Here is a 27,854-nt window from a genome sequence, read left to right as displayed (position 1 = left end):
GCGCGCGGCCCACGGCCCCTGACGCCCCCGGAGGCCCGGTGCGCCCCCGCGCATCCTGGGGGGCCGTAGCCAAGCAACGCCCGGCGCGCCCGCCCATCCCCCGCTTCCCTTTTTTCCTGGCGGGGTGCTAGGGAGCATGCCCGAGCCTGGCCTCTGCCAGCTAAGAGTTAACCCGAGGGGCGTGGAGTTGCTCCCCCTTTGGGGGCGTGCCCCCCTTTCCCGCTAGGTGGCCCGCCCCCTGCTCTAGGGTATGGCTCCGGGTCCCGGCCCGGGACCCGAGGTCCCGCGCAAGGACCAGTGAAAGGCATTTACCCTTTTCCGCCCTCTTCCCTCGCCGGCCAGCAACATGGGATGCAATATGTGCGTGGTCCAGAAGCCGGAGGAGCAGTACAAAGTAATGCTTCAGGTAGGGTGGTTGGGCCGCTGGGGTTGGGGGAGCGTGGGCGCCACCTGGGGAGAAAGCCGGCCCCAGAGTAGGGCCTCGTGTAGTCGGGGCCGCAGATGTGGAAGGGCTGGGCGGGGGGGGAGGTTCTAGAGGAAGAGGTAGGGAGCCATCCTCACCCTCAATTTCTGCAGCTGGTGGGTGTTGGCGCTCCGTGGGAGCCAGTCACAGATGGGGGGACCCTGCGTGGGGGCGGGGTTGCGGGATGCATCCTTTGGGCGCCAGGAGTAGATTGGGACGCGAGCCTTGGGTTCAGATCGGACCAGGTCTGGAAGTTGAGCTCGGACCTGGGGGCGCGATGCTGCGGGCGCCGGCTCGGGGTGGAGGTTGCAAAGGAACGGCCTCTGCACCCTGCACACGCTTGCTGTGCTGGACCCAGGGCAGGGTTGGGAGGCGAGCGCCTGCGGCGCTGGGGAGCCAAATCTAGGTCCCTGCGGGACCAGGGGCGCAGCAGTTCACGGGCAACCCAGGGTCTCACCGACGCCCGGCCCGGCCGGGGCTGGCACTCTCTGCTAGGGCCCTGACTAAACGGTGGCCTCCCCAGTCTTGGGTACCTCGGGTGAGTGGCCGCCTGCGGGTTCAGTGGGGAGGGCGGTCCGCGGGCGGCAGTACCCGGCCTCCTCTCTCTCTCTCTGGGCCTCCGGGGGGCGTGGACCGCGCGGTGCGTGGCTGGAAGGGAGAGGAGATACAGGGCTGCCAGCTCCGACTGGGACCCTAGCCCCGGGCCTGGGAGCGGGACTTCCTTGCCTGTACGTGCAGTTATTTCGTGAGTGCGTGCCTGTGCCCCGTCTGTATGTGCGCGGAGGCTCCTGCGGCCCCGCGTGTGTGTACTTTTTGTGTGCGCTCTAAGAGCTGTCTAGAGAAATGTCCCAGAGGGTGTGGCCTGAGATGCCCCCAGGGCTAAGTGGAGGGAGTTCAAGGTCAGAGGGAGTCGAGACCCTGGGGCAGACACGGCACAGACAGGTATGCACTTTAACTCCGTGTTCGTTGGTCAGGACGGGTGCCAAGTGCAGGCCGGAGAGGTGTTGGCTGGGGGAATGGGGTCTCCTTAGAAGAATAGGGGTCACCCTTACAGGTATCAGCGGGACGAGGGGGAGGAGGAAGAATCAGTGCATCAGGGGTTTAGGGAGGCCGGGGAAGCCCAGCGTTTGTGCCGGGAGTCTAGTTCCTCTGGCCACCGTGGAGTGGGGGGCAGTGCGCGGGCAGGACGGGTAATCTTGCCCTGGCTTGGCGGCAGTCCTCCGCTCTCTCCCCGCAGGTCTCCAGGGCTCGAGAACCCACTGCTTTTCATGCTCCCTGCCTCCCGCCCCCTATTCTTGGCTTTTGCCTTCTGGTGGGATTGGATTCAGGAGTGATCCTGGTTGGGACCGAGAGGCAGTCCCGTGGAATCCCCGTGAGGGGCACCCGAACTGCCTTACGGAGGTGGGCTGCGCTGGTTGGTTGATGAGGCTGAGGAATCCCATCTTCATTGCTTCCTTTCTTGGAATCATTTCAACAGAAGGCAAGCAGTTCCAAAGCGGTGGGCTCTGGACTTTGCCGGCTAGGCATTGATGTAGTACTTCATTTCAGACCGGGCCTCATGGGGATGTGTGAAAAGCGGAGGGCAACCTGCCCTGTACTACAGGTCTGAAGTGAGCCATGCTTGGGAAGTGACACTGTGGTAACCCTTTGGGGCTCCCCATGGCAGTGGAAGGAAACGCCACAGGTCTGGCTGGGACTGCTGCCTTCAGGAGTTTCCATGTGCGCAGAGAGCTTGAATCAAAATTCCCTGACCAGGCTTTACCCCTTGAGAGAGAGCCCCAAGGCCTGGGCAAGTAGGCTTCCAGGAGGGGCTTCAGGCTCCAAAGGCCAGCCGCCCCCTGCTGTTTCCTGATCTGGGCTGCAGCCATCCCCTGACCAGTTCCTGGGAACGCTGCTCCCTTTTATTTTTTTTATTTAAATTTTATTTGTCTTTAGAGGGGAAGGAAAGGAAAGGAGAGAAGGAGAGAAATATCAATGTATGGTTGCCTCTCACACGTCCCCTGCTGGGAACTGGCCTGCAACCCAGGCATGTGCCCTGACTGGGAATCGAACCGTGACCATGTGGTTCGCAGGCCCGCACTCAATCCACTGAGCTACACCAGCCAGGGTCAACACTGCTCCCTTTTAAAGCTCCTGCAGAAGTTTGGACAGAAGGGGAGACTGGATGCAGTTTTAAAAGAGGAACTAACTGTCTGCCCCGACTTGTGTGGCTTAGTTGGTTGGGCATCCCACGGAGTGGAAGTTTGTGGTTCGATTCCTGGTCAGGACACATGCCTGGGTTGTGGCGCTCTGGTGGTTGGTGTGCATGCAAGAGGCAACCAATCCATGTTTCTCTCACACATCGATGTTTCTTTCTGCCTCTACAACAACAACAATAATAACAACAAAATGAAATCTGAAAAAAGGAACCATCTTTTAAAATTAAGGGAAGACAAAAGAGGATTGAACTTTTAAAAGCTGAAAAGCAGAGAAAACCGTTAACTCTCTTAGTTGACCCTGTTTCTGGGGGCTGAAGGCCCTGGCATAGGAAGGGAAAACTTTCCCCCGTAACCCCTTCTCAAAGGAAGCTGTTGTCTCAAAAGACCAGCCAGTTTTCAACCTGTTGCCTGGTGCCAATGATCCTTAAATACTGGTGTTCCCCCAGCTTCAGTGGCATTTCTTGTCTCCTCCATGCCTGCCTGTGACCCCTTCACCTTACTAGGGTAAGGGACCCCACGGAGGCACAGTGCAGCTCAGAGAAATGCACATTTCCACCCATATCACTTGCCGTGTAACTTCCTGTATATGGGCTCCCTGGAGCCTCTTCTTAGACCTCCAGAGTTCCCTGACCCCCAGGTTAAGGAACCTCTAAGTCTCTGTCCTAGCCTTGAGTTCCAGGCCTTTCTGGCCTGATGACTCACGGGCACTTAAAAAAAAAAGCAACAACAAAAACCAAACCCAGCCCTGGCTGGTGTGGCGCAGTGGACTGAGTGCAGGCCTGCAAACCAAATGGTCACCGGTTTGATTCCCAGTCAGGGCACGTGCCTGGGTTGCAGGCCAGGTCCCCAGTAGGGGGGCGTGTGACAGGCATCCATACATTGATGCTTCTCTCCTTCTCTTTCTCCCTCCCTTCCCCTCTCTCTAAAAATAAGTAAATGAAATCTTTAAAAAAGAACGCTACAACTTGAGATATAATTTGCATACCCTTAAAGTGTGCAATTCAGAAGTTTTTGGATTAATCAGGGAGTTATGCAAGTATCACCACTATCTAATTCCAGAACATTTCTGTCACCTTAAAAAGAAACCCTGTACCCATTTCCCCCCATGCCTCTGAGCCCCCAGCACTCACTGATTTATTTTCTGTCTTTGTGGATTTGCCTTTTCCAGACATTTCTTTTTAAAAAATATATATATATATATATATATTTTAGCCCTGGCTGGTGTAGCTCAGTGGATTGAGCGTGGGCCTGTGAAGCAAAGGATTGAGGTTCAATTCCCAGTCAGGGCACATGCCTGGGTTGCAGGCCAGTTCCCAGCAGGGCATGCAGTTCCTGGCAGGGGGTGCACGAGAGGCAACCATACATTGATATTTCTCTCGCTCTCTCCTTCCCTTCCCCTCTAAAGATAAATAAATAAAATCTTTAAAAAATATTTTATTGATCATGCTATTATAGCTGTCCCATTCCCCGCCCTTTATTCCCCTCTGCCCTGCACCTCCCCTGTCACCCACGTTTCCCCTCTCCTACCCACGTTTCCTCCCCTTAGTTCATATCCATGGGTTGTACATGTAAGTTCTTTGGCCTCTCCATTTCCTGTACTATTCTTACCCTCCCCATGTGTATTTTGTACCTACCATTTATACTTATTCCCTGTACCTTCCCCCATTCTCCCCATTCCCTCCCCACTGATAACCCTCCATGTGATCTCCATTTCTGCGATTCCGTTCCTGTTCTATTTGTTTACTTAGTTCGTTTTTTTTTTAGGTCCAGTTGTTGATAGTTGTGAAGTTTTTATCATTTTACTGCTCATATTTTTAATCTTTTTCTTAGATAAGTCTCTTTAACATTTCATATAATAAGGACTGGGTGATAGGGAACTACTTTAACTTGACTTCATCTGGGAAGCACTTTATCTGCCCTTCCATCCTAAATGAAAGCTTTGCTGGATAGAGCAATCTTGGCTGTAGATCTTTGGATTTCATGACTTGGAATACTTCTTTCCAGCCCCTTCTTGCCTGTAAGGTCTCTTGAGAAATCAGCTGATAGTCTTATGGGAACTCCTTTGTAGGTGACTGTCCAGGCATTTCTAAATGGAACAATATGATATGTGACCCTTTGTGCCTGGCTTCTTTCATTTATCAGGTTTTCAAACTTCATCCGTGTTGTAGCATGTACTAGTGCTAAATTTTTTATTGTTGAGTAATATTCCCTTGTATGACTACACCACATCATATTTATCCCTTCATCTGTTAATGGCCATTTGTGTTCCCACCTTTCGGCTATTGTGAATCACACTGCCATGGGTGTACAAATACCTGTTGGAGTCCCTACTTGCAGTTTTGTTGGGTACATACCCAGAGATGGAATTCCTGGATCATATGATAATTCTGTTTGATGTTTCCACTGGGGTTTAGCCATTTTACATTCCCACCAGAAGCATAAGAAAGAGGGTTCCAATTTCTTCACATCCTCCCCAACACATTTTTTGATCCTCACTCAAGGCTATGTTTATTGATTTGAGAGAGAGAGAGAGAGAGAGAGAGATCAATCCATTGCCTCCCATATGCACCTCAATTGGGGATCAAACTCAACAAACATTTTTTTGTACCCAGTGATGCCCCAACTGCCCAGCCGGGCTCCAACACATGTTTTTAAATTAATTAAGTAACTTATTTTTTTAAAGATTTTATTTATTTATCTTTAGAGAAGAAAGGAAGGAGAGAAGGAGAGAAACATCAATGTATGATTGCCTCTCGTGTATTCCCTGCTGGGAACTGGCCTGCAACCCAGGCATGTGCCCTGACTGGGAATCGAACGGCGATTGTGTGGTTCGCAGGCCCGTGCTCAATCCACTGAGCTACACCAGCCAGGGCTTAACTTTTTTTTTCATCCCCACCTGAGAACATGATTACTGATTTTTAGAGAGAGGGGAAGGGAGGGGGAGAGAGAGGGGAAAGAAACATCTGTGAGAGAGGAACATCACAATGTGCCCATTGGGGACACACACCCAAAACCTAGGTATGTGCTCTAACTAGGGACTCAATCCCCAGGCCTTTGGGTTTACAGAAGATCCAACTGAGCCATGTGGGCTATGGCCCAACACGTGTTTTCTGTCCTACTGTGTGTGAGGTGGTAGCTCACTGGTTTCGATTTGCATTTTCCTGATGGCTAATGATGTTGAGCATCTTTAGCATATCATTTGCATATCTTGTGGAGAAATTTCTATCTTTATGCCAGTACCACCACTTTTAGTGTAGTTTTGTTAAGTAAAATTTGAAATTAGCAAGTGTGAGTCCTCCAACTTTGTACTCTTTGAGACTGCTTTGGCTATTCTGGGTTCCCTGAGTTTTTCCATATGAGTCTTAGGACCAGCTTGTCAATTTCTGAAAAGAAGCCAGCTGCAATTTTGTGGGAATTGCATTGCATTGAATTTGTAGATCAATTTGGGGGCATATTTATTTATTACCCATGAACACAGATGTCCTTACATTTGGGCTTTCAATTTCCTTCACTGATGTTTTGCACTTTTCTTTTTTTTTTCTAATTTTTAAAATTTATTTTTAGAGAGGGGAAGGGAGGGAGAAAGAGAGGGAGAGAAACATTAATGCATGGTTACCTCTCATGTGTCCCCGGCTGGAGACCTGGCCTGCAACCCAGGCATGTGCCCTGACTGGGAATCAGACCTGCAACCCTTTGGTTCGCAGGCCCACGTTCAATCCACTGAGCTACGCCAGCCAGACCACTTTTCTTTAATTTATTCCTGTGTGTTTTATTCTATTTGAAGTGGAATTGTTTTCTCAATTTCTTTTTCATTTTTCTCATTGTCATTGTATAGAAGTACAGCCGACGTTTGGACGTTGACCCTGTGTCCTGCAGCCTCACTAAACTTCATTTATTAGCTTTGGTAGTTTTTGGTGGGTTCTTCAGAGTTTTCTGTGTATGGGATCATGTCATGGGCTAATAGAGTTTTATTTTCTTTTCAGTCTGAATGCCTTTTATTTCCGTTTCTTGTCTATTTACTTTGGTCAGAAGCTCCAGTACAATGGTGAATAGAAGTGGGCATCCTTTCTTTGTGTTTTTTCTAAGGGAAAGCTTCCAGTCTTTCAAGCCTGAGTATGAGGTTGGCTGTGGATTTTTCATAGATGCTCCTTATCAGGTTAAGTTTAGTTTGATTGGCCCTGGCTGGTGTAGCTCAGTGGATTGAGCGCGGGCCTGCGAACCACATGATGGCGGTTCGATTCCCAGTCAGGGCACATGCCTGGGTTGCAGGCCAGGTCCCAGCAGGGGACTCGAGAGGCAACCATACATTGATGTTTCTCTCCTTCTCTCCTTCCTTTCCTCTCTAAATATAAATAAATAAATAAATCTTTAAAAAAAAGTTTAGTTTGATTGTTCTTATCATGAAGGGTTGTTAAATTTTGTCAAATGCCTTTTCTGTGGCTGTGGAGATGTTCAAGTGATTTTGGCCCTTTATTCTACTGATGTGGTCTATCACAGTACTTTAAATGCAGTATGTCAGTACTCGAACCCAATTTCTTTTTTTTAGATTTTGTTTTAATTTTTAGAGAAGGGAAGGAGAAAGAGAGGGAGAGAAACATCAGTGTGTAAGAGATACATCAATAGGTTGCCTCTAGTGCGTCCCCAAGTGGGGACCTGGCCTGCCATCCAGGCATGTGCCTTGACTGGTAATAGAACTGGTCACTGGTCACCTCTGGATTTGCAGGCCGGCACTCAGTCCACTGAGCCACACCATCCAGGGCCCAATTTCTAATTATCCCAGTCCTTATGCAAGGACGGGTGCTGGGGTTTGTGGGGTGGCGGGGGTGAGCTTGAAAAATCTGTAAAGTACTCTGAGTTGGGGTTACGCATGTTGAGTTAGGAATTGGGAATCCGAAGGAGCCAGGTAACAAAGGGTGGAAAAGGAGGAAGCAGCATCACGTAGCACCATCTAGCATCAAGGCACAAAATGCCTTCCATGTGCCTCTGCTTGCTGGGCCTGTGCCCTTCTCTCTGGTGGATCTAATCACACTCCACTGCCTTGCGCTTCTCTTGGCCTGCTTTTCCCCCTTGTCACTGTAGTCTTCTCGATTTTGATACCCCTTCTCCGACACCACCACGTGCTGCCTGGCTGGCAGGCCCGGCACATAGGAGGTCCATGTGACAAAGGAAATGACTCCAGCCCACTTCACCCCTTCCCTGCAGGGCCCACCCCTCTCTGCTCTTCTTTGAGTCCCTAGGATGAGGGAGTCAACTGCCCGTCTTCTCCCCTCTGGTCCACATCAGAAGTCAAAGGACACCTCTCCAGACCTTTGATAGTCTCCCAAGCTCTCTTTCCTCTGGGATCTACTTGCTGAACTCCAACTGTGCCAGCCACCCTCCTGCGTGCGAGAAATCCAGCTTGGAACACCCCAAATGTCCTAGCCTGGGGCCTTGTTACAACTTGAGTTGGGGGGGATACTGATGAGAGCCGGGTGGCAGGGCCTGTGCCTGCCCCTCTGTCTCTGAGACACCTTTACCTTCCATGGCACCTGTCTGCACCCGACATGCTCTCTTCTGCTTGAGCGGGGGGGCTTTCTGTACGCAGGGCTTTGGTGCTGCCCTTGTGCACGGAGCTGCCCTCTGCAAATCGCTGGGCACTGAATTCCAGTAGCCATGACGTGTACCGGCTCCCCACGCCTTGCCATTGGCCCAGAATTTTAAATCGTCCTTCCTTACCTCATTTCTGAGGACTGTCTGAGCAAGTGATAGAAAATACTAGAAATGCACATGAATCTATAGTAGTGACAGAAAGAAAAGCTGCATTTGCATGGGTGGTTGGAAGGGAGGGAAGACAAAGGGGCATGAGGACACTTGGCATCAATGGGAATAGTCAGCTTGATTGTGGTGATGGTTTCACACATATGTATGTATGTATATCTCTCAACTTCTAAAATTGTATGCTCTAAATATGTGCAGGTGGTTGTATGGCAAATATACTTCACTACAACTTTATTTTTTTAATAAAGATTTTATTTAATTATTTTTAGAGACGGGGAAGGGAGAGAGCAAGAGAGGGAGAGAAACATCAATGTGTGGTTGCCTCTCGAGTGCCCCCTACTGGGATCCTGGCCTGCAATCCAGGCATGTGCCCCAGCTGGAAATCTGGTTCACAGGCTGGCACTCAATCCACTGAGCCACACCAGCCAGGGCATTCACTATAACTTTAAAACCAAGAAATATATGTTCACTCATACACCCCCAAAGGACAAAGAGGTGAGAGCATTTAGCCTTGCATGGGTCCTAGTGAGGCCGAGCAGGTCTTCCTTCTGGCTCAGGTCCCTGCCAGGTAACGCAGTGTGGTGTGTTGATACTGAATGGTTCACTTGCTGGGTGCCTGTTTCCTCACCTAAATGGGAACAACGAGTGGCTGCCTCTTGGGGTCATTGTCTTGGCAAAATCGGTATCTTTGGCACTGGGTCCCCTGGGATCTCATTTGAGTGGAGTTAACTGCCATTAAGCCACTAACTAGGTCAGTTGTTGAGATGTTGACAGGGGGTGGAGAAGGCCTTACTCGTGGGCGTGTCACAGTCAATGTCCAGTGACAGAGGAGTGTTCAGTATTCTTCTGTGGGTTCTTCTACTGTAAAAGAAATGAACAGGTTTGGTCCTTTTGCTCAGGAGTCAAGCCAAAGGAAGAAAGACTGAGAAGCTGGGGCTTGGGGTTAGAGTTAGGGTATCACAGGCACTTTCCTCTTCCTAGTGCAATCTGGCTCTTCTGCCCCCTTGCTTTGAGCAGAGGAAATGAAAAGCACTCCATAAAGAATATCATTTTTTAAAAGATTTTATTTATTTATGTTTAGAGGCGAAGGGAAGGAGAGAGGGAGAGAAATATCAATGTATGGTTGCCTCTCATGAGTCCCCTGCTGGGAACTGGCCTGCAACCCAGGCATGTGCCCTGACTGGGAATCGAACCCTGATCGGGTGGTTTGCAGGCCCGCGCTCAATCCACTGAGCTACACCAGCCAGGGCTCAAGGATATCATTTTTTAAAATTACTTTATTGTTGTTCAGTTACAGTTGTCTGCATTTTTCCCCACCCCAGCCGAACCCACCTCCCTCCCTTGGCTTCCACCCTCCCCCTTGGTTTTGTCCATGTGTCCTTTACAGTAGTTGCTGAGGGGACAGTACTTTTCCCCACTGTCCCCTCCCGCTCCCCTCTGGTTATTGTTAGATTTTTCTTAATTTCAATGTCTCTGGTTATATTTTGCTTGTTTGTTTGTTTTGTTGATTAGGTTCCAGTTAAAGGTGAGATCATGTGGTATTTGTCCCTCACTTGCCTGGCTTATTTCACTTAGCAATAATGCTCTACAGTTCCATCCATGCTGTCCCAAAGGGTAGGAGCTCCTTTCTGCTGCATAGAATTCCGCTGTGTAAATGTACCACAGTTTTTGATCCACTCATTTGCTGATGGGCACTTAGGTTGCTTCCAGCACTTGGCTGTTGTAAATACTGCTAGATGAGGATTGAGGATTGAGCCCCTGGGCCACCCAGGTTAGTCCAGAGGTGGGTGGGAGGATGTTTTCAGTTGTCCACAAGATCTGGGAAGCTGTGAGGACACTTGAGGATGACCTTGGGAATTGCTTTGCTTTCTTACCCAGGAGGTGTGGGCCATCCCTCCTTCCCTGCTATTCTCCCCAAACAGGACTTCTGAGGTTCCTTGAGAGGCCTGCCCCCACCCCGGGGAAGGCTGGAAGCAGGGCAGATGGGTCAGAATTCAGCCCACCATGGTGGGCACCTCCTACCTACTGAGCAGCTTTGGGGAGGGAGGGGGAGGGCTGATGAGAGGGGAGAGGGAGACTATGAAACACTTGCTTGGTGATTGAACCCTGTTCAGGTGTGTGCATGTCCCCCTGGTTACTCAAGGGGGCGCTCTGAGACAGCTGATTCCACCCTGGGGCCCTTGTTAAAATACAGGATCTGATTGAGCAGGTCCAGGGTGTGGTCTGGGATTCTGCATTTCTCACAAGCTCCCAGGTAGTGTCCATTCTATCGGTCCTTGGACTACAAATTGAGTAGTAAAAACCTCAGGTAAGAACTTGGGTTAAATCAATGAAGCCCCAAATCATACCGACATCACTTAGGATGTGAGTTTGTTACCAATAGGAAGTGTGAGGCTTCACCTCAGACCTATTGAATTGATTTCCAGGGGTCACTCACTGCTCAAGGTATGCCCCAAAGGACGTAATTCCTTCTTACATGCCACACGTAGTGACGGACACTCCTTTCCCATCACGCACAGCCTTACTGACATACAGGCATCTCACATGGATGCGTGTGCGCGCACACACACACACTACCTCCTCCAGACTACTAAAAAGACCTTGCAGGTGAAGGCTTCTCATGCTTCATTTTCTTGCTATTGCCCCTGGGCAAAAAAAAGGTCATGGGTTGTTACTGGGTAGGTGGTATGGCTTGTCCAAGCAGCCTCAACTCGGGGCACACCATTCACTGGGCTAGTCACATGATGGAGTGTACTGCTGCGTCCCTGCTAGAATTCTTACAAATTAAGGCATTTTGTAGCCACCAATTCACTTTATTTAGGCAGGAATCATCCTTGAATGATGATAAAACCATTAAAGGTTGTTGGGCAGCAGGATATTTACAGGGTCTCAGGGTATTACTCCAAATTTCTTATGAGTTTGGAAGGGAAAATGCAAATGTTTTGCCACTGACAGACCTGGCGGTCTCCGCCTCGACTACATGACCAAAGCAAGCAGGCCTCCTAGCAGCGGGTCAGCTGCTGACGCAGTGTCCTGACATTGGTTTGAGGGTGGGGGAAGGAGAAGGGTACAGCGGGAACTTGTTAAAGTGCTTAAGCTGAATCTAATGAGGGTGAATCCAGACTCTGGGACATTCTACAAGGCAGCTGCCCCGCATTCTTCTAAGAGGTCAATGTCATGAAAGTTTAAAAAGTGGATGAATTGTTCTAGGTTAGAGGAGACTAGAGACATAACAATCAAATGTGATGTGTGTGGTCCTTGATTGGATCCTGGATGGGGAAAAAAAGCGATAAGGGCATTTAGTGGTATAGTTGGAGAGATGTGGACTGACTACATCAGTGCTAAATCCATGAGTGTTTTAAGGGTGTTGTAGTTTCCCTCGAATGGCAGCGTTCATGTCAGCATCTCACTGTCTGAAGGGTAATGTATGTGTAGAAAGGAGGGGTCAGGGGCGGCAGAATGTGCACTCTGGGGAGATCCCGGTGAGGGAATGCAGACATCTGCTGCCAGATGTTCCAACATTCCTGTGGATTGAGAACTTTCAAAATCCAGAGTTGGTAAGACACAAATGAATGAGGACTTTGGTTGGGCCACTGAAAAAAGACCAGGAGCACAGAGAATCTTTGGCTCAGGCTGCCCTTCTCTGGGCTTCTTTCTTTACCAATGCTCAGCTTGGAAGTCCCCATAATACTTGTCTGGACAGGGGAAGTCAGAGACACAGCTGTGTCCAAAGTGTCCCCTGAGCACTCCTGACTGCAGAGCTGAGAGACAGCTGGTTGATCAGAACTCCCTGCTCCGGGACGAGAGGCTAACTTCTGGTTTTGTTCTCTACTAGTTTGTTTTCCTGACCTTCAGAGTGGGATTAATCGAGTCATAATGTGGCTGTGGGAGTCCCTAGGAATTCTGTAGTTAACCACCTCCCTGAGGCCTTACCAGGAGTGAAAGGGCCTTCCCAGGGTTTCCCAGGGTGGTCCCTGTGGGACTCAGAAAGCCAGGCCTAGGCGCTTTTTCTCAGCCTCCCCCTCCCTCCTCCTCACGTGTCCAGATTCCACATCAGCACTTGGGAAGTATGGGGAGAGAAGGCGGGGTGGGTGGAGTGGAGAAAGAGAGACAGAGATGGGAGGGAGAGAGAGACAGAGAAACAGATGAGAGAAGAAAGAGGGCCAGGGGTGGGGTGGGGGGAGAGGGGGACCAGGGGAGAGACACACACACAGGACTCTTTGTCTGAGGTTCTGGGCTGGGAGGGTGGCCTGTGCGAGTGCACCCAGGGCCCCACCCTCCACCACAGGCTGCTGGCTGCTGCCAGGGCCCGGAGGCCCTTCTTGGGTGGGGGGAAGCAGCAGCAGTGGCCCTCACCTATACTGAGCCCCTGCCCAATCTCAAAAGACCCCTGCACTTCCCGTGTTGCTCTCATTTGCCCCCGTGTCCCCTGGTTACTCCCCTATCTCCTTCACCTACCACTGGTGTCTCTGCTCCTGCCCCAGTGTTCCTCTTGCCTCCCTCCAACATCTCCGGGGCTTTCTCTTTTCCTCATTCTCTAGCATTATGAATTTTTCCTCTTCTGAATCTGTCCCACCAGCATCCAGGTGAACTTGGGTGCCTCTTGTTCTCAACTCCCTGGTGATGAGAGATGGGAGAACCCCTCCAGGGCTGCTCCCAGAGCACAGAGCAGCAGGCAGTGGTCCAGGTGCCCAGACTCCATGTTTCCAGTACAGTCTCTGATGGTCCGCCTGCTGGGGCCCCTCACTTTCCTTACTCATGTCCTAGGCCCCACAGCCACCGGGAACCCCTCCAGATCTTCCTTTTTAGCTTGGCCTGGGCTAGGCACCTGCCCCAGCTGTGTCTTGTCCCCTCTCCTAACCCTGCACACCTTCACCCTGCTTTCTGGCCGGTCACCTTGGTCACCAGGCTCTTGTTGGAGAGGTCATACCATAGGAGCCTGGCTTGCAGTGAATGGCTGGAGTGGGCATCGGGGTAGGAGGTGGGCACGGGCTCCTTCTGAAGGCAAACCCAGCACCTAGGGGTTCGGTGTCCCCTCCCACCCAGGAGCCTCCTGTCCTCTTTTTTGAAAAATATGTTTTATTTTATTTTTTTAAAGATTTATTTATTTATTTATCTTTAGAGGGGAAAGGAGAGAGGGGGAAAAACATCAATGTATGGTTGCCTTTTGTGCATCCCCTGCTGGGATTTGGCCTGCAGGGAACCTGCCTGCAACCCAGGCATGTGCCCTGACTGGGAATCGAACCGCGATCCTCTGGTTCGCAGGCCTGTGCTCAATCCACTGAGCTACACCAGCCAGGGCCAAAATATGTTTTATTTTTAAAAATTTAAATTTATTTTGGAGAGAGGGGGAGAGACATCAATTTTTGTTTCACTTATTTATTCATTGGTTGATTACTTTATGTGCCCTGACCTGGGATCCAACCCACATTCTTGGTGTATCGGACAATGCTCTGAACCAGCTGAACTACCTGGCTGGGGTGTCCTCTTCTTTTTTAAAAATAAAAAATTTTCAATGGCAGTTGACATACATACTCGTTTCCGGTGTGTAACATAGTTATTAGACACTTGCGTAACTTAAAAACGGATCATCCTGATAAGTCTAGTGTTCTCTTCTGCTCAGGCCCAAGGCTGGGGACATCATGGCCCACACCTTGGCCACCCACAGAATTGTTTCTGCAAATGCAGTCCTAGAGGGGGAGGCAGTGGGAGTGGCATGGGGTGTTGGGTGAATGGGGAGGATGGAGGGTGGGGAACATGGGGGGTTTGGAGGGTGTGTGGCCAGGCCCTTCCCAATTCTTCCAAAGCCAGCTTCCCAGTGCTCCTTGGGGTGGGTGTAGGATCTTCTTGACCACCTCCCCTAAGGGGTAGGTGGCTGTGATTCATCATCTTCCCCTTCAAGGCAGGAGGTCCTGGAGTGAAGGCCCTTCCCCCTCTTGGAGCCCACAGGACAAGGCTCTCCCCCTCTGCCCCATCCCCCCACTACTTCATCCTCTCTAGGACTCCAGGCTCCTGGGATGTGTCTCTTCCTTTGGGGCAGGACGTTGAAGGCAGTGGAGGGAGAATTACGGCCTCCTGTGCCTTCTTAGATGAGGTGTAGATGGGAAGTCGGCTGTGAGTTCGTGGTCACAGCTCTCCTTTAATTGGTGCTCAGGGGCCTGGAGCCAGGAGCATAAACCAGCCACCTTGCACGGTCTGCAGGGAGACTGAGAAAACCTCAGCACAGATCACAGGCTACGTTTTGGTATATTTTCTCTGTGGTTATAAAAGTAATGTTCACTGGAGACGATGCTGTAAAGAACAAAAAGTCACATAAGTACTGCTTCCATCCGGCCTAGGCTACCTATTGCTTGTTGAGATCCACACTCCCAGAAATCTCAGGTTTCCTTTTCCCTTGCACAATATTTTTATTTATTGTTTCCAAGCCTTTTCCCACAAACATATTTCATATGGTAACCGTCATAGTTCATGTGCTATTTTAAATATTTTATTTATTTATTTTTAGAGAGGGAGAGAAATATGGATGCACGAGAGAAACATTGATTGGTTGCCTCTGGCATGCGTCCCAACCGAACAGGGACCAAACCTGCAACCCTGGCACGTGCCCTGAGTAGAAATTGAACCTGCAAGCTTTCTGTTTGCAGGATGGTGCCCAATCCACTGAGCCACACCAGTTCAGGGCGTTCATGTGTTATTTTATATCTTTCATACACAGACTTGTTATTAGAATACTGTGGCGTAGACACTTACAGTCAAGACTGTTGTAAAGGTTTTGGCATTAAAAGGAATGGCGGTGCCTTAATGAATTAAATAAAGAATGACCAGACGGTCCAGTGATTCCACTGCTTGGCACACCCCCCAAAGCGTTGAAAACAGGGACGCAAACACACAGTCAGGGCCTTGTGCCCGGAGTACTCCTAGCAGCACGGCTCGGTGACCAAGAGGCAGAAACAACCCAAACGTCCATCCACAGTTGAACGGAGAAACAAAATGTGGTCTATCTCTACAGTGGAATACGGGGTCTGGCTTGCCTCACTGGGGTTGGTAAGGCTCGTGAACATCTCGCATGAGATGGATAGCGATTTGAACATTTGCCCTAATGTGCCATACGGTGTGCTTGAGTGTGACGTCATTACGTTACAGAATGGCCTGCTTATGACTTTGTAAGAAAGAAGGGGCGTTATTTGTGCCACACCCTGTATTTTTGGAATGCAATAAAATATCACTTAGCCTTCAAAGGAATGAAGTACTGATGTTTGCTGCAATATGGGCAAACCTAGAAAACTTGCTGAGGAAAGACGCCGGAGAGGTCAGGTACATACTGGGGGATGCCATTTCTCCGCCGTGTCCCAGATGCACAGGAATGAGGTAGAGGCAGGGGCTGCACAGCGTGAGTATGCGAAATGCTGCTGAATTGTACATTTGAAAATGGTTAAGATGGTCCATTTTGTGTTAGGCGTGTTTTACCACAATAAAAACATCATGCTGCTTGCAACATCCTTGTAATTTGCATAATGTTTATCATCATTTTAGGATCCATTTAGAGCAAATTCATTGGATCAGAGGGTATGATGAACATTTTCAAACTTTATAATTATTGACGAATTCCTTCAGAAACATAACTATTTTATACTCTGGGGTAAGATCCACACTGAGTGTGTGATCAGGGGACTGGGTCAGCCAGGATGAGGGACGCTGAGTGCCATGGGGCCTGGAGGTGGCATCTGCTCTTGGGACCTGTGGCGACTGGGCAGTGAGTGCTCTCTTGGTGTATAAACGGCAACCGGGCTGGCTCAAAGCACAGTGGCCACATTTGGGTAAAGGGGTGCCTCTGAGGCTCAGGTCCCCTCTTTCTGGTGGGAGTGAAGTGACTTCTAGCTCAGCTGGGATTCGGTTGGAGCTGTGGCCCACAGGCCAACCCACTTGGGCCCATCCCAGCAACAGGTAAAAGGGCTGAGTGTGGAGAGGCCCCAAGTAGAGAGCATGGAGTCTCCGGCAAGGCAAACTCACTGAAACCAGGGTAGTTTCGAGCTAAGGCAAGAAATAATGCTCGGCACATGGCAAGGCAGGCACGGCCCACGCAGAGTGCCAGAGAAGACGAGAACCATTGGGAAACTGGGGTGAAGGAGGTACATGGATGTTCAGCTGGGCTTCAGGTATGTGAAGTGTTGGAAGACAAAGTGCATTTCTTCTGGATTGTTCCCAAAGAAGAAGGTTTGCACTTGGTGTCGTGGGTTTTCTGACAATGGGCAAGTACGGCTGTTCCTGAACTGGAAGGGCTTCTGGTGATGCTGACCACCCTGGGTCCACATGGAACATGACCCTAACTGGACTCCTGCTGGCTATCCTGCCAGGAGGAGGAGGTGTCCTTGGGTGAGAGACATGAAAGGGAAGCTGAGGGCCACCTTGCCCAGGAGGAGCTCCTGGGAAGGCTGGGTGGGCCCCTTTGGTTTGAGGATGAGCTGAGGACCCCTTGTCCACTCTGGCCTAGCTTGGGCCCCCCCCATGCCCATCATGAGCCTTTAAGTTCTTATGGGCCCTCCCAGGTCAGAAATCAAAGTGTGGTGCGAGTGTATTTGGTGAGCCTCCCAGAGCCCAATGAGAATCAAGTTCCTGGCTGTGAAACCTCACTCGCATGTTTAGGTCTGCCAGGGTTTAGCCTGTGCCACGTGCTCAGCATGTCAGTGCTCTCCCTGGGTGTCCACTGGGCCTTTCATGGCTCCCGATGCACAGGTGCTTGGGAGCCTCAGCATGTCTGTTCGCCAGTGAGTGTGGTTCTTTGAGTGGGATGGACATGCTTGGGCACATGGCCTGGAGTGGGTGTACGTGACAGGACCCGGCAGCAAGTGAGGAGCAGGTGCCAAGAACACCTGCTCCTAGCGCTTTGGCTCCTGGCCCGCAGAAAGAAGGGTGTGTGAGGGGGGCAGGAAAGAATGGCAGCTGTGAGAGCTGGGGTAAGGTGATCTAGAGCCCTGCCCCAGGTGCCCCCTACCCTGCAGATGAATAATTTACCAAAAGCTTAGGATGGAGACAAAGGAGGATAATGACGCAGGTTGACACTTAGGGCTGAGTGGGAGCAGGTTGACGCTTAGGGCTGAGTGGGAAGGTGGCGGGGGTTGCCGGGGGAAGAGAGTAGACCTGGAGGAGAAGGTTCAACGCAGTGTCATATACCCACCCCCACAGCCACTAAGCCCTGCCGCTCACCCATACAATCCATTCACACCCAGACTCCCATACCCCACTTATACCCCTACCCAGACCACCACTCCCACTCAATCCATAGACACAACCCCTGAACACACTCAACCCACACACCTACTACACCTCAGCCAAAACCTCACCCACATCCCCACTGCTTCCCCATGCTCCTGTTCCCATCTCCACCAATCCCCACTCACATATGCTCTGCCCCACTGCCATCCATACATTCACACCTTACAGAGGTACCCACCTCCCGTACTCACCCAGCCCCTACTGCATATAGTACGGAGGAGGCTTCTCCCAGGTCCCCAGCTGCAACCATTCCTCATTCACTGAAACCCCAGCCCCGTGTTGCCTTGGGCCTCCTCAGGCTCCTCCACCTGTTCTGCAGAAACTCAGGAACTTGGAACTCTGAAGGCACATGGTGGTTTTTTATATTTTTCAAATGTTCTATAATGAACCTGTGTTTCTGCCCTGGCTGGTGTGGCTCAGTGGATTGAGCACCAGCTCGCAATCCAAAAGGTTGCCAGTTTGATTCCCTGTCAGGGCACATCCCTGGGTTGTGGGTCAGGTCCCCAGCTGGGGACATGTGAGAGGTGACTGATTGATGTATCTCTCACACATTGATGATTCTCTCCGTCTTTCTTCCTTCCCCTCTCTCGAAAAGTGAGTAAATAAAATCTTTTTAGCCCTGGCTGGTGTAGCTCAGTGGATTGAGCGCGGGCCTGCGAACCGCACCATCGCGGTTCGATTCCCAGTCGGGGCACATGCCTGGGTTGCAGGCCAGTTCCCAGCAGGGGACTCTCGAGAGGCAACCATACATTGATATTTCTCTCCTTCTCTCCTTTCCCCTCTAAAAATAAATAAATACAATCTTAAAAAATATTTATTAAAAAAATCTTTTAAAAATAGTGAACCTGTGTTTCTTTCATAATTAGACAAAACTGATTAAAACATTTCTGACCATGAAATGTTTGGAGAGAGGGGAGACAAAAACTGAAATTACCTACAAGGATATAATCATGTAGCAGAAAGGGAACCACTCAGAGGAGTCGTGGCCAGCCAGGGGTCCCTTCCTGGAACGACGTCCAGGGATTGGTCTCTCGCGCTGAAGCTGGGAAGACATGATTTTGCTGTTGGATTGGGCATCTTTATGAAGCCCTCCCACCCCCCGAGACATCCAGGAGGAAGGTGGCCCTGTGTGTGAGATATGAGAAGACAGGATCAGCATAGCCAAGCAGAAAGGGGCTTTCCTTTGCCACTCATCCTGTGGAAGCTCTGGCCATGGGTGCACACTGGGTCCCTGGGACCCGCCCTCTTCATGCTGACCGTCGTGGACTTTGCTTCCACCTGCAAACCAGCCTCCCTATCTCATTTTAGCCTCCTCGCCTTTCCCCTGAAGCAGGGCAGGGGGGCTCCCTGCTCAGGGAGCCTTCCCTTACCCCCCTTCCAAGGCTGGTCCTGTGCTTCCCCAGCAGCCCCGGAAGGTCTGTTTTAGCGCTTCCCTGCTGGGTGTAGTCATTTGGGGCATCACTGCTAGTGTGTGCCCTCCCCAGGCCCTGAAGACCCTGCCATTCTCTCCCTCCAGGAACTGCTTCCTGACTCTCCCTCCGCTGGCCCCGGGACAACTTCGGACAACTTCGGGCTGTGTTTGTTTAGTCAGTAGTGCTTTTTGCCTCCCTGCCAAGGGGAGGGCCTTGAAGTCGTATGTGTGTGCGCACAGCTGGGTTCACTAGTCGGAAAGTGACTGTCCCAGAGCCTGAGGCACACAGGCTGATGCAGAAATTAGGGACTGGACTGGGGCCAGCCTTCTGTCCCTAGCTGGGTCCCCAGCCTGGATCTCTGCTTCCCTGGATCTGTCTGCCTGGAAGGCCCTCCATCTTCCAACCAGTATCAGCCTGCTTTTCCCATCTTCTCTTTGACCCCAGCCTGATATGGCCGCCTCCCCCACTCCCGCCCCTGACCGCTGTGCATGCCCGCCCGGCTCATGGCTCCCTTCATCTTGCTGAGCCTTGGTTTCCTCATCGGCCAGATAGATGGTCGGGTCAGAATTGGGCACATCAGGCACCTAAGAAACAGCGGTGGTTGTATAAGGGCCACTTCCTTGGCCTTAGACTGACTTGTAGTGCCAGGAGGCTCCGCATTTTGGCCTTTTTCTCTTGGGTGAGTCCAGCACTACCTTGAGGACCTAGGTCCTGTCCTTCCCATCTTCTTCTTCCCGACCCTCCCACCTGAGCCTCTTTGTTGACGGACGCCCATCGGGAGAGGAGTCCAGGTCTTCCTCTCATACAACAGATGCCCACTTATTGCCAAGGGGGACTCTGCAATTTTTTAGATGCTAGCTCTGTTCTCAGTGCTGCTTGAAGGAGAAGCAGGGCCGGAGTGAGGGGGACTGAAGAGTGGATGGCTCCTGAAGGAGGGCTGAAGGATGTTCTAGTGGGACAGCAGAGTCCCCAGACCCTCGGGGTATGGCCCAGCAATCCACAGACAGCACTGTGTGGGGACAGGGCTAAGCACAGTTTGCCTGTGAATGAGGAGGACACGAAGGGTAAGCAGGGCCAAGGGTGGAGAGCAGACTTCTTGGTTGAGCAGAGCCGGGTACTGGTCAGTGGGTTCTCATGGGGGCGTGTCTCTGCCACAGGTGAACGGGAAGGAGCTCTCCAAGCTGTCTCAGGAGCAAACCCTGGAGGCCCTGCGCTCCTCCAAGGAGCCCCTGGTGATCCAGGTGCTGAGACGCAGCCCCCGCCTCCGGGGGGACAGCTCCTGTCACGACCTGCAGCTGGTGGACAGTGGCACTCAGACTGACATCACCTTCGAGCATATCATGGCGCTGGGCAAGCTGCGTCCACCCACCCCGCCCATGGTCATCCTGGAGCCGTACGTCTTGTCTGAGCTGTGAGTTGCCCTCAGGAGGGCCCTGGGCCCTGCCTCCAGAGACGGCATGCCACCAGCGGCAGCCATCCCCACACCACCCAGGGGCTACAGTGCTGCAGCTCTGGGTGTGGCAGGGAGACTCCGGCGGGCTTGCCCTCTCAGGCAGGAAGCAGGCTTCCAGGCCTCCAGAGTTGACTGGAACCCAGGGGCTCAGAAATCTCCAGGCCTCTAGCCTCAGGCTGGACCCCAGCTGAGGAAGGGGCCAGGGGAGGCTGACCTGCAGGATCCCCGTTGTATCTACCCTCAGGGCCAAGGGAGGACCATCCTGGGACCTTGCTGCTGGAAGGTTGAGGTTCTCAGCTCCTCCTCCTTCATCTTCTCTCTTCTGCCGCCCCATCGTCTTCTGCCTCACAAGCATCACCCCTTGAATCTTCTTGCATCCTTGTCTGTCCCATCCCTCTCCCTGCTCTGAACTTCTTCCATCTCTTCAGCTTCTTTCTTTGGCCTGCTCGGAAGAAGGGCCTCTCATCCAAGCCTGGTGGCTCATGACTGTGTGAGCTCTGACTCATTCTGCTAGCCTAAACCCTGGCTGCAGGGAGGTGGTCCCAGGATCCCCTCCGCAGAGAGGTAGGCTCAGGGCCGCCAGCAGCCACGCTTAGCTTCAGGGCAAGAGGGGCCACCGTTGGAGGTAGACTGGGTCTTTTTCTGTCCCTGAGCAGTCCTCTGGGGCCTGGATAACTCCTGGGGGCATTGCATGAGTGGGATCAGTGCTGGGTGGGAAGGGCACCTGCACACAGTTTGGAGAAGTGAGTTCCTGCTGGCTGGCATGGTTTGAAGAATGTGAGTGGGGGGACAGTGTGGGACAGGGCGGGAGAGCTAGGCATGCCTGTATCCTCAGTGTAGACCCCTGCATACTCCGGTTCAGTAACTGTTCCTGGTTTGTGCATGTAGCTCAGAAGGAAGGGGTTCGGGAAGAAGTGGCCTAGCCACCTTCCCTGAGGGTGTAGCCAGAGCAGGGCTCCGTGCTGAGTGCAGTGAGACTGGCCAGCCCAGAAGCTTGGGCAAGGGCATGAGAGGAGCAGATGGCCAGCCTGACCCCCGCCTTCTCCTGGGCAGCCCCCCAATCAACCATGAGTATTATGACCCAGCGGAGTTCATGGAGGGCGGCCCGCAGGAGGCAGACCGTATGGACGAGCTGGAGTATGAGGTGAGCCGGGTGGCCAGGGCAAGGCCTGCAGCCAGCCCCGGGAGCCAGTCCCGGGACAGGCCTGGCTCCTGCTGCTCCCAGGTGGCTGGGCCTTGTGGTCCTTCCCAGTGTGGGGCTGGTTACTCAGGCTCACCTGCCAAGTCTGGCTGAATTGGGGAGGGCACGGGTGAGGTCCTATGGTCAGTTTATGTCGGTGAGTCTGGGTCTTGCACATGTCTGTGTCCCTGTGTGTCCCGTGTGTCTCGTATGTCTCGGGCACTTCCTGGTAGGGAAGACCACTGAACACATGTGCCATTTTGGGATGGTAAGAGAGATCCACCAAACCGGGGGCTGGCAGCTCCGCTCAGGTGAAGTGCTGCTGGGGCCAGGGCTGGGCCGTGGCTGCCGCTGCTGCAGCATGGGTCCTTGCTCACACATTTCCGGGGCTTTCTTACTCTGCTTCCCTCACCCCCTCTTGTGGCAGGAGGTGGAGCTGTATAAAGCCAGCCACCAGGACAAGCTGGGCCTGATGGTTTGCTACCGCACCGATGATGAGGAGGACCTGGGCATCTACGTTGGAGAGGTATGAAGGTGGGAATATGGGTGGAGTCTTATAGAAGGCAGCAGAGCCCCACGCTGTCATCTTGTGTGCTGGGACTTCAAAGCTGGACTTTGCCCATCTGTATTGCGTCAGTGAGGGGAATGGGCGCCGTGGTGGTGGGTGCTGAGGCAGGGTCTGGCATACCACCCAACCCCTTGGCCGCTGCACACTGCCTAGGGCTCTCAAGCTGCCCACAAGGACCCAGGTGCGAGGGATAGGGCCTGCGTAGCATCACAGGGAGGCTGCTAATCAGTGAGGCCAGGGCAACTAATGGCTTTAGTGTTGTATGTCCAGCCTGACATCCCTCCGCAGCACACATGGCCCAAGTGGGACAGCGGGCCAGGCCGAGGCAGGATGAGGCCCCAGCCAGGCTGTATTTTGCCTCCCACATCTTGCAGCCGCCCCTCGTGGTATGCATGGGGGTCATTCGCCCCCACCCGTCTGTGGCAGATGTCTGTGTGTCTGCAGGAAGGAGGATGATGCCCCTGCTGCCCTCCACGCTCTAGCAGTCTCCTGATTGAGTTAACCTTCCTATGAATATCCTACTGCTGATGTTTTTGAGTATGGAAAAGTATGGGAAAGTATCCAGTTTGCTACATTTGCCTAGCCTCTGAAACACAAAAACAAACTTCCATGCAAAAGAGTAGAGGAGTGCCAGCCAGGGTGTGGGGCTGGAAGGCTTTGGTCAGCAAGTTAGCTGCTCGTGCTGGGGTGGGGTGACTAGCCCCAGGCCCACTGTTGTGTCCCTGCCTCCTGGAGCTTAGAAGCTGCTGGTCTGAGCTAAAGAGGGAGTAAGCAAAAGAGCCTTTGGTTTGCTTTGGGGCTGGCCCTTCCTACTGAAAAGGCCCTTTAGCGGAGGTGCTAAGTCCCCAAGTATGTGTGTGCCTTGCAGGTGAATCCCAACAGCATTGCAGCCAAAGACGGCCGGATCCGAGAAGGAGACCGAATCATCCAGGTGAGCTGAGTAGGGTAGGCGGGCCTGACCCAGGGTCCCTATGTGCCAGCTGTCCCACCACCTCCTCTTAGCTGATCCCTGCTCTGTTTGTCTGAGAGGTTAGCCTGGTGCCGGGCATCCTGGTGTGATTAAAATCAGGGCTGGGTCTCATCTCTCCTGCACAACTGCCTTGGGTGACTCCCGTGTCCACGTGAGATCTGCTCTGGCACCTTGCAGCCTCTCCCTCTGTCCCCCAGATGTGGTCAGATCTCCTCCATGCTATTCTCCAAGTACACGTGCTCTCGCACTGGCCAGGCTGCCCTGTCCCAAGGCACCTTCTACTTCTCTCCATCCTTCCAAAACTTGAGAGCCAGTCCCAGCCCAGGGTGGTCAACCAGGGCCCATCCCGGAGCCAGCTCTGGGGTCCTTGTTGATTGTTCCTCGGCCCGCCACAGATAAACGGTGTGGACGTCCAGAACCGGGAAGAGGCGGTGGCCATCCTGAGCCAGGAGGAGAACACCAACATTTCCCTGCTGTTGGCCCGGCCTGAGAGCCAGGTGTGTGTGTGTGTGTGTGTGTGTGTCCCCAGCAGGATGTTCTGGGTCCCTTCACATTGGACTTTCTGTCTTGGAATATGCCGATCTGTGACAAGGGCACAGACATGCCAACAACCTGGTGCTCATAGAGGGCTGGCAGTGTCTCAGGGCCTATTTCCCCTTTTGGCCTGTGATGGCTGGGTGGGCTGGGACCACCCCCTCTCTTGGGTTGTTAACTTCATTGAGACCAGGAGGCTGGGTATGGAACCTTGAGGCAACTGGAAGGGTGTCCGGGGAGGTCCTTAAGTTGGTGGGGACATCACAGGCCTATCTCTGCAGCTGGCAAAACGATGGAAGGACAGTGACCGGGATGACTTCCTGGATAACTTGGGCTCAGAGAATGAGGGGGACCTGCGTGGTGGGAAGTTGAAATCACCCCCTGCCCAGAAGGTGAGCAAGGAGGAAGAGCAGGTAGTAGGGAGGGCAAGCAGGAAGGGAGAGGGAGAAGGGGCTGGGGGGGGTGTGGGAGGTGTAGCAGGCCCCAAAGCCCTTCTGATCCCAATCCTGTGGCTCCCCCACTAGTGGGACCCAGACTGAGTGGGGTTCACCTTTCTACCCCAGCTCGGGAATGAAGAGGAGCAAGCAGTCCCCGATGTAGGCCCAGGCCTGAGCAACAGCCAGGAGCTGGACAGTGGGGTGGGCCGGACTGACGAGAGCACCCGAAATGAGGAGAGCTCTGAGCACGACCTGCTGGGTGATGAGCCCCTGAGCACCACCAACACGCCTGGGACCCTGCGCAAGTTTGGCCTGCAAGGGGATGCCCTGCAGAGCCGGGACTTCCACTTTAGCATGGACTCCCTGCTGGCTGAGGGGGCCGCACTGGGGGGTGGTGAAGTCCCTGGCCTCACCGACGAGGAATATGAGCGCTACCGGGAGCTGCTGGAGATAAAGTGCCACCTGGAGAATGGCAACCAGTTGGGCCTCCTCTTCCCCCGGGCCTCTGGTGGCAACAGTGCCCTGGACGTCAACCGCAATGAGAGCCTGGGCCATGAGATGGCCATGTTGGAGGAAGAGCTACGGCACCTGGAATTCAAGTGCCGCAACATCCTGCGGGCGCAGAAGATGCAGCAGCTGCGGGAGCGCTGCATGAAGGCCTGGCTGCTGGAGGAGGAGAGCCTCTATGAGCTGGGAGCCAGTGAGCCCAAGAAGCACGAGCTGTCTGACATCTCTGAGCTGCCCGAGAAGTCTGACAAGGACAGCACCAGTGCCTACAACACAGGGGAGAGCTGCCGCAGCACCCCACTGCTCACCGAGCCCCTGCTGGAGAGCCCCCTGAGGCGGGCAGCTGCTGGCAACTCCAACTTGAACCAGATTCCCTCTGGGCCCCCTGCTGCCACCCACCCCAAGGGAGCTCCTCCACAGGGGAGCCCCGCCAAGTTCCGATCCCTCTCCCGGGATCCCGAGGTGGGCCGGAGACAGCACTCAGAGGAGCGTGTCCGCCGCAGCCCAAAGACCGGGGTGACCCTGGAGCGTGTGTGCCCTGAGGGCAGCCCTTACCTCTCTAGGCGCCACAGAGGCCAGGGCCAGGAGAGCGAGCACTACAGCAGCTGTGTGCAGTTGGCTCCGCCGCGTGGCCTGGAGGATCTGGGTCATGGCCCCTTGAGTTTGGCTAGTGGCCCTCGGGTGGGCGGAGCAGTGGCAACAGCCGCCGAAGCACCCCGCATGGAGTGGAAGGTCAAGGTACGCAGTGACGGAACCCGCTACGTGGCCAAGCGGCCTGTGCGTGATCGCCTTCTAAAAGCCCGGGCCCTGAAGATCCGAGAGGAGCGCAGTGGCATGACCACGGACGACGATGCAGTGAGCGAGATGAAGATGGGCCGCTACTGGAGCAAAGAGGAGCGGAAGCAGCACCTGATCCGGGCCCGGGAGCAGCGGAAGCGGCGTGAGTTCATGATGCAGAGCCGGCTGGAGTGCCTGAGGGAACAGCAGAATGGCGACAGCAAGGCTGAGCTCAACATCATTGCCTTGAGCCACCGCAAAACCATGAAGAAGCGGAACAAGAAGATTCTAGACAACTGGATCACCATCCAGGAGATGCTGGCCCATGGCACTCGCTCGGCTGACGGCAAGCGGGTCTACAACCCTCTGCTCTCGGTTACCACCGTCTGAGCCACTCGGATGAGAGCCAGCTGTACTCCAGGTGCTGGCCCTCTGCCCCAAGCCAGGTTCAGTGAGCCTCCAGGGACCCCGCCGTGTACTCTCCCTTAGAATCTAGTGTGTGTCTGTGTGTGCACAGGTGTGTGCGTACCTGTCTTTGTGTGTGTGCACAGGACTTTGTTGCCAGAGAGAAGCCTCTGAGGAGCAGAGGCACCCCTTCAGTTGTGTGCATGTGTGTACGCAATACAAGCCCACGAGCCCAGGCACATGCACGTGCACACACTCATGCACACCCCTCCAGAGCTCTCTTAGTGTGGGAACTTGGGCACAGGGAAGTTGAGCTGAAAAGGAGGTGAAGAGGATTGTCCTAAGCACAAGAGAATGTCCAGCTTCCGAGCTGAGCAGTCTCTCTCCCTGCTGGGAGCATCCACAATTTGTAGACAAAGGCAACCCTGATTTTTGTGGTTTTTCTCCCTTCCTGTGCTTGCCAATTGTTTTTTCTGTTTTGTGCACCTGCCCTGGGGACTGGCAGCTCCTCCAGGCAGCCTGACAAAGGTGGAATCCCCTAGTAAAGGCTGGGAAGGAGGTGGGTGGGTGGGGGGAGTAAGAGGGAGGGTTGGGTGGGAGGGAAGGGATGGGAACAAAGGGGAGAATGGGGAGCAGCTTTCCTGCTGGCCTCCGCTCCGAGGTGTGGGGACGAGGAGCCTCTGATATGGCTTTCGAGGCTCACCCTGGGGCTACCTCCTCTAAAGAGGGAGAGCTGAGACCACGAGGACTGAGGGAGCCGGATCCATCCAAGAAAAAAATAACTGAGCCTAGGGCTGTGCCTAACTCCATGTGGAGTGTGGCTTCTCTTCTGAGGGTCATGCTTACGTGAGTCCAGAAGCCAAAGCCCATGAATAATAGCAAAAGACCTTTGTGACAAGAACCACATGGAGTTGAGGGAATGGCCTGGACCCATCAGAGGTGTGCCCGGCCAGCTGGGCCAACGGGGGAGAAGATGTCCCACACCCCACTCTGCAGGTGTGCACTGGGCAGCCCTCAGGGACTGGTGCATTGACTGAGAGCTGCCTCAAGCTCCTCAGGGCCCCTTGGCCTCAGCCTCAGATTGGAGTCAGACAGGCTGCCCATCCCTGCCCCCCACTGGCATCGTGACAATAAAGCAAGCTGCCTTTTTATGGTGACTCCTGGCCTCCCTGTGTTCATTTTCATTGTGCTAGGAGAGATCAGTTTGGAGTGGGAAAGGGACAGCAGGGCAGGCGGGGACTGGGACCAATTGAAAGCTGTGCCTCCGCTTTTCTTGGCGTGTCACTAAGGAACAACAAGGTCTTCTGATGTCAGTGTCCTGTATTCTGGGAGGAGATACGACAGGGTTGCTCGAATCATTTCAGGGGTGCGACATGGTCATGGGGTGGTTCCCAGATGCAGGAAGAATGGCAGAGGCCTGGCTCAAGACTGGTGGTGGGGCTTGCCACTGAATGAGGCCAACACCCAGTCCCTGGTGGTGGCTGAGAGAAAAGGGTTCCACTCATCTCCTCCCCCTCTGCCTCAGAAAAGCCCTCGCAGGGGCAAGGAGCTGGGAGCTTCTCAAAAGCACGAGTTACCTTCTCTATTTGGGGACCCCACAGTGCCTAGCATGTAGAAGATGCTGAGGAAAGTTTTAGCCAAATGGAGGAATACCTGGGTGTCCACAGAGGGCCCTTCTGGCTTGGGGACTTCCAGAGGTGCAGCCAGATGCTGGTAGTTCCATTCAGTGAGCAAACCACTGGGCACCAAGTGCCAGGAATCATGCTACATGTTGGGTGAGGGCCAGTTCCCTGAAGGCCAACTCTGGGTATGGCCTGTTCTGCGTGTGGCACTCCCTGGGGTGGGCAGTGTGGCCATGGAGGGAACTTCTCTTGAACAGACACCGGACACTGCCTGCAGCCAAAGTGGGCAGGGACATGT

General features: G+C 53.2%; 1 protein-coding gene across 4 annotated transcripts; it reads left to right on the top strand.

The window, feature by feature from the left end:
- On the top strand, window positions 1-26,492 carry PDZD4 (PDZ domain containing 4). Of its 4 annotated transcripts, none has more exons than XM_037056924.1 (8): window positions 1-406; window positions 20,261-20,496; window positions 21,610-21,700; window positions 22,164-22,262; window positions 23,173-23,235; window positions 23,670-23,771; window positions 24,090-24,200; window positions 24,372-26,492. In XM_037056924.1, the coding sequence occupies exons 1-8, from the start codon at window positions 347-349 to the stop codon at window positions 25,917-25,919; spliced, it is 2,310 nt and encodes a 769-aa protein (XP_036912819.1). In that variant the 5' UTR covers window positions 1-346; the 3' UTR covers window positions 25,920-26,492. The 4 variants fall into 4 exon arrangements, with proteins under 4 accessions (XP_036912819.1, XP_036912818.1, XP_036912821.1 ...); XM_037056923.1 differs by having other exon boundaries at window positions 20,261-20,514; XM_037056925.1 differs by lacking the exon at window positions 1-406 and adding an exon at window positions 20,801-21,046 and having other exon boundaries at window positions 20,448-20,514.
- The last annotated feature ends 1,362 nt before the right edge of the window (window positions 26,493-27,854 follow it).

This window comes from Sturnira hondurensis, unplaced genomic scaffold (genome assembly GCF_014824575.4).
Source record: "Sturnira hondurensis isolate 20B ecotype Veracruz unplaced genomic scaffold, ASM1482457v3 Scaffold0009229, whole genome shotgun sequence".
Taxonomy (NCBI): domain Eukaryota; kingdom Metazoa; phylum Chordata; class Mammalia; order Chiroptera; family Phyllostomidae; genus Sturnira; species Sturnira hondurensis.
This window is presented reverse-complemented; position numbering and strand designations above follow the sequence as displayed.

Bases quoted from the DNA above. Each gene is read 5' to 3' on its own strand.
- PDZD4 (XM_037056923.1), top strand. From the start codon at position 347: ATGGGATGCAATATGTGCGTGGTCCAGAAGCCGGAGGAGCAGTACAAA. The intron at 23,236-23,669 runs GTGAGCTGAGTA...GGCCCGCCACAG, and splicing joins AAGGAGACCGAATCATCCAG to ATAAACGGTGTGGACGTCCA. The intron at 23,772-24,089 runs GTGTGTGTGTGT...CTATCTCTGCAG, and splicing joins TGGCCCGGCCTGAGAGCCAG to CTGGCAAAACGATGGAAGGA.